General features: G+C 41.4%; 1 protein-coding gene across 5 annotated transcripts in view; it reads left to right on the plus strand.

Moving 5' to 3' along the window:
* LOC102215251 (cyclin-dependent kinase-like 5) overlaps nt 1-6,058 on the plus strand; it is a 52,079-nt gene that overhangs the window by 33,884 nt on the left and 12,137 nt on the right. For all 5 annotated transcript variants that reach the window (XM_005732355.2, XM_005732359.2, XM_005732358.2 and 2 more), the window contains exons 8-11: nt 1,126-1,216; nt 1,339-1,528; nt 4,959-5,039; nt 5,842-6,008. In XM_005732355.2, the coding sequence (XP_005732412.1) occupies nt 1,126-1,216; nt 1,339-1,528; nt 4,959-5,039; nt 5,842-6,008 (529 nt within the window). The remainder of the gene's footprint in view (nt 1-1,125; nt 1,217-1,338; nt 1,529-4,958; nt 5,040-5,841; nt 6,009-6,058) is intronic.

Raw genomic sequence — 6,058 nt, forward strand, 5'->3', positions numbered from 1 at the left:
ATATATATCTATATGCCAGCTGTCATGAAAAATAAACGGTAAAAATTACCAACTTCATGTTTTTATACTCTAATCTGAATGAGCACACTGGATCTAATTTGAATTAAAATTTCACTGGAATTAATCAAGCATAAGACTCAACCGCTTAAATGAGTTTTTGTCTCCAGGAAGTAAATAACTATAATTTGGCATCTTAATCAATAAATTAAAAATGTTTTTTACTATTTTTTCTTCTTTTTGAAAAACATTGAATTAGAAAATGCATGGATGACAACAATAATTACATTTTAGCAGTAAGAGAATCCTTTTGATTAAAAGGCTTGTGCATACTAGTGATACCAGCACAAAAACCATTTTGGTAATTACTAATACTGTTAATTTAGGACAGCTGTGGTATAAACCTCACATTTGGTGGGGGTCTAATAAATTTCCATTGCACCATATATAATGTGGAATGAAGAAGTCTCTTTCAATTAGGATACTTTTTAATATTATTTGATCATAATTAGAAATCCTAGAAGGCAGCTATTTTAATATACAGTAACAGTCATATTATTAAAAAAAAACCTCAGATTGATTGGAAATAAACTTATTTCCCAGCATGTTGAGTACCGTTCTTGAAAACTGTAATCAAATTGATAGGAAAGCAAACTAAAACAGTTAAAATAATTGAATAAGCTAAATGCACGAGTGCCAAAGTGCAGACAAGCTGCAAAAAATGTTGAAGATGCAGTCACCCTGTATCTGTTGGTTATGTGAGTAATTGGCAATAAAACATACCAACATGAATATTAAACTGGAACGTGTCTGTATGTATGTAAGAGAGCTAGAGGCTCTAAAGGTGTGCTTCGATGCTTGTGCAGCCAAAAAAGCATCTCACATTAATCAGCTGAAGAATTCAAAAGGCAGGATCTGCTGCTGTCAAAGTGTTCAGGAAAAAAAAGATCACATCTGGCGTCGTCTCTGACCTAACTTTACAAACTACTTTGTAAGTCAAAGCTTTAAAGCATAATGAGCGTCCAGAGAGACATTCAGCTGAAATTCATTTTTAGGTTTCTCAGCATGTGGAGCATAACTAAAAGCTCCTCATCATATCCTATTGCTTTCTCTGTCTTCTCTTGCCAGGCTTTGCACGTAATCTCTCTGAGGGGACTGACGCCAATTACACCGAGTATGTGGCCACTAGATGGTACCGGTCTCCGGAGCTCCTGCTCGGGTACGCCTGCTATTTTTTTACGTTTTCCCTTTAAGCTCTGTCCAGTCACCACACTGACATAAATTCTTATTAGCTCTCATTATGCGTGGCCTCTCACCACCCTCTTAAATCTGCGGTCTCAGGGCTCCTTACGGGAAGGCGGTGGACATGTGGTCAGTGGGCTGCATCTTAGGAGAGCTGAGTGACGGGCAGCCGCTGTTCCCGGGAGAGAGCGAGATCGACCAGCTCTTTACCATCCAGAAAGTGCTGGGACCCCTGCCACCAGAGCAGATGAAGCTCTTCTATAACAACCCTCGCTTCCACGGGCTGAGGGTAACTTCAGGCCCCCCCCCATACTCTGCTGACCCATCCCTCCATGCTGCTCTTATCACTGCTTTTCTTTCCTCTCTCTCCTTGCTGTCTCTTAAGGCCTCCTCCTCCTCTGTTTCTTCTTCCCTTATTTATTTTCTCTGTACACTCTCTTCTCCTTCTTCTTCTTTTTTTTCTGGCTGAGTTTGCTGTGCCGTGACTGAATGGATCACAATGACTCATCGTGTATCATGTATCCTGTATGCACTGTGAAGGAAGGCTGTGATAAGTCTTCTGTGGCAGGCTGGTGGTGCAGCAGACCTGGGTCGTCCTTCCCTTCGCCTCACTGCCCACAACCCAGGATTTAATTATTAGTTAGCAAACTCCCCCTCTGTGAATGCCTGGCAGTGAATACCCAGTGATAAGACCACTTCTTGATTAAGCTGCATAATAAGCGAAACGCTTTACGGTCTACACCTTGAATTTTCAGCTTCTATCCACCTCTTAAATACCCAAGTTGTTGTTCCTCAGTAAAATCCTTGCACCGGTAAAGACAGGCACACGTTGGCCGTGTCTGTTTCTTAAAAAAAAAAAATAGCGCCTGCTATTGTTAGTACTCGCTCAAGGGGAAAAAAAACGAGCTCTACCTCCACATTTATGTGCTTGTTGTCATTTAAATGAGATCCTGCAAACTTCGCTGATCCCTGCACATTATCGCTCACAGTCAGATCATCCTATTAACACCACGAGAGGGGAGAAATAGTGTTTGATGGAAACACGCATGCTGTTTTTATTAAAATAAATCAGACCAACAAGAAACCACACAACACTTTTGAGTGAACAGAGGACGCTTGATGGTTGTTTCATCACGTTTCCCACCTACGATGTGCTTTTCTGTAACACTCAGAAATGTGTGATGTAAAAAGAACGGCTTCTGGACTCTTTTTTTCCGCCTGCAAACGGCAAATTCAAAATATTCAGAGGAAAAATTCTATTAGAAATGAAAGGTTGACAATGGAGGATTTGCACGTGGTTGAAATCACAAGTTGTGTATTTGGGCATTTCTAAAAGAGTTCACCAAAGCATTGTCATGGTTACAGGATTTTCCAATCAAGCTTAGAAAAAGATTTCTTCAATACCAAATCCAATTATACAGAGATACAAACAAACCTGTCACAGGAGACAACAAGTAAACGATGTTCGACAACAACACCGATATTAAAATATAAGGTAACAAGAACTCACAAGATAGGGCTACAATTTCAGGAGTTTCTTTTTTATTGGGTAGCATTCAGGGGACCAAGAATGAGGCAGAGTGTGAATTGGTGAAGAAAACACTGGGTCATGTGCAGCCCTATGTACTGATAGCTTGTCAGCTACCTTTATTAGCAATAAGGTGAAGTAATTAGTGTCACTGTGGAGGATTTTTATCCTTCTTGACAACATTGCTTCAGTTCTTTTAGGTTTACACGCATCCGCTCTGTTAAGGTCCAGACACAGCACATGGCCTTTGATTGGACCATTCCATTTCCATGAATCTTGCTTGGAATCGGGTTCCTGTTGTGTGACTCAGTTTGTGCCAGGCTTTAGCTGTGGGACAGATGGCCTCACATTTGACTCTAGAATACTTTGGTATACAGAGGAGTTCATGTGCGACTCACTGACCATAAGGTACCCAGAGCTTGTGGGTGCTAAACGAGCCCAAATCATCACCCCTTCACCATCATCATCATACAGGGCGATCGTGGCTCAAGAGTTGGCAGTTCGTCTTGTAATCGGAAGGTTGCCGGTTCGAGCCCCGGTTCCGACAGTCTCTGTCATTGTGTCCTTGGGCAAGACACTTCACCTGTTGCCTATTGGGGGTGGTCAGAGGGCCCGGTGGCGTCTGGCAGCCTCGCCTCTGTCAGTGTGCCCCAGGGCAGCTGTGGCTACAATGTAGCTTGCCATCATCAATGGGTGAATGACTGAATGTAGTGTAAAGCGCTTTGGGGTCCTTAGGGACTAAGTAAAGCGCTATACAAATACAGGCCATTTACCATGCCTGATAGTTTTTATGAGGTAGTGGTTTTCTGCAAACATGGTGCTGTGCATTTTAGCCAAACATATTGATTTTGTTCTCATCTGTCTAAAGGACATTGTTCCAGAAGTCTTGTGCTCTCCGGCATGAAAACTTACTTCAGAAACAATCATATTTTAACTATATTTTAACTTTCATGTATTTAGACTCTTTACTGAAGTAAAGATGATAAAGACATTCAAGTAATAACAGGAAGGTTTAATTTAAAATACGATGAAGGTGTCTAAAATAAAAATATTTAATATGCATGTGATCTTAGTGGGTTCTGATTAAATAATGCTGCACACCATAGTGTTGCAGCTGGAGATTAATTGAATTGAAATACTCCTGGGTGGCTGTATCTGTTATAACAGCATGATACGTTAGCAGTTTTATATTTTAAAATATGCAATATAATAAATAAGTAAAGCTTTAAAGTAAATAGGTTGGAGTACAAGGGACAATATGTATAGTGGTGTTGAAAATACAGGGGAGTAGAAGAAAGTATAGCATAAAAATACCTTTAAAAAAACGACAAGTACATCAGAACTGTACTTCAGTGAAGTACTTGTTACGTTACACCACTGGTGCTGTTTATACTTTGATCCCCTGCTGGATTAACAATACTCCAGTTCAGTGACACTGACAGGGGAGCAAAAGGGGGGCAATCATTTTTCAGGGAGGGATGGTACAACTCAACTATAATTCCATCCATACATTCATCCATCTTCCTCTGATCCACTTCACACCTACAGTGAAACCACTTTAGAGTCACCAGTTAATCTAAAACCCACACAGACAAGGATGAACATGCAACCGCCATGCACAGAGGCCTCAGGCGGTCAGTGGATTCAAACCCAGAACCTGAGGCAGTAGTGCTAACCACTGCACCACTGTGCTGCCTACTAAAACCCCATGTATTTTAATCTAAGAAACAACCATAAGTCTGATAACTGATAACCTTTGATTCCACTCATTCCATGATTTTGTCTCTGTCCATTAAAATGAAACCACCATAAAAATCAGAGGCTCTTCGTGTTTTTGTGTAAGTAACCAAACTTACAAATTCAGCAAGGGTTCAAATAATTACTTCCCCCATTGTAAATAGCATTATTAACATTTGATAAGGTCAGGTCTCTAAAAGAGGAAGACACTTTAACCTCAGGATACTCTCATACTGACGATCGATCACTAAGGACATTTGATGCTGTTGTTTAGTAAAAGCGTCTTATTTTCCACTTATTTATGGTGGTTATCATCAAGGTGGTTATCCACATGTGGGGCATAGAGCAACTGCTTGAAGTTGTGGACAAGTGGAACTATATGGAGTATTTTCTTATTTATGACATGAAAGTTTTTTGACTGTACCATTATCCACTGTCTCTGCTAATGTTGCAGTTTCCTACTGTGAGTCACCCTCAAACCTTGGAGCGGAGATACCTGGGAATCATCGACGCAGCCCTGCTCGACCTGCTGAAGGTGAGGCGAGCCGAGCAACTTTAATGGTTTTATTCTTAACTTTTGTCTGTTTTCAGAGTATCGTGAAAACGTCCAGTTAACCACAATAATTTTCATAAACTAGACATCTGATAGTCGCATCATTATCACGGTGTTTACGTCGTGACTGCACGGTGCCTCCTCCCTGCTTCGGCATCTCTCAGCTCATATCCTGGTTCCACTGCTGTTATTGCTCTGTCTACACTGTAAACAGGAGCTCCATGTCAAGAATGTAGGCTGTGCTTGTGCTCTTGCGCTTTTCCCAGCAGATAATGACTCACCGCTAACATGATGATGATGATGCCATCTCAGGACTGACTTAAGCAAGGACAGGCGTCTCTCTAAGAACTAATCGGGCTTTTTTGTGTTGAGTTCAGATAAAATTTAATAACATCTGTTTGCTAATCGTTAACTCAGAGCTGCACGGCTACCAAAGAGCTTCTGATGTTGACCCAAAATGTAGCTTCCACTGTATATTTGTGTTATTCAAAAACAAAGCTGCATCCAGATTTTAGTTTGAGTTTGTTCATACATTAAAGTGAGTTCAGAGAGACTATTAAACACATTATTTGGGTAAGAAAAAGCAAATGTCACAAATCACATTTCACATCATTGTTTGGCTCGTTTGGTGACTGTGAGACACAATTAAATGCGGCAGCAGCTTGACTTTTATGATAATGGCGATGATTCATAGTAGCACGACTGTTTCGGTTTGTTTGAGAGGTCTGCATGTTCGGGGTGTCTTCAGCGCTCACGGGCTCCATCTGTGTGGTTTGTGGTTTAGAACATGCTGCTCCTGAACCCCACCGAGCGCTTTCTCACAGAGCAGAGCCTGAACCACCACGCCTTCCAGACCCTGCGGATGGTGGAGCGGCCTGGGCCACCCACACCCACACCTGTACGCTCCTCTAAGAGAAAACCTCACCACGGAGACAACACTACCCCCAGCAGGTCAGCAGTGAGCACTATATTTGGGGAAAGCTTGCCAGTGCAGATGTATT

This window comes from Pundamilia nyererei, unplaced genomic scaffold (genome assembly GCF_000239375.1).
Source record: "Pundamilia nyererei isolate P.nyererei 1_Seehausen unplaced genomic scaffold, PunNye1.0 scaffold00046, whole genome shotgun sequence".
NCBI classification, from domain to species: domain Eukaryota; kingdom Metazoa; phylum Chordata; class Actinopteri; order Cichliformes; family Cichlidae; genus Pundamilia; species Pundamilia nyererei.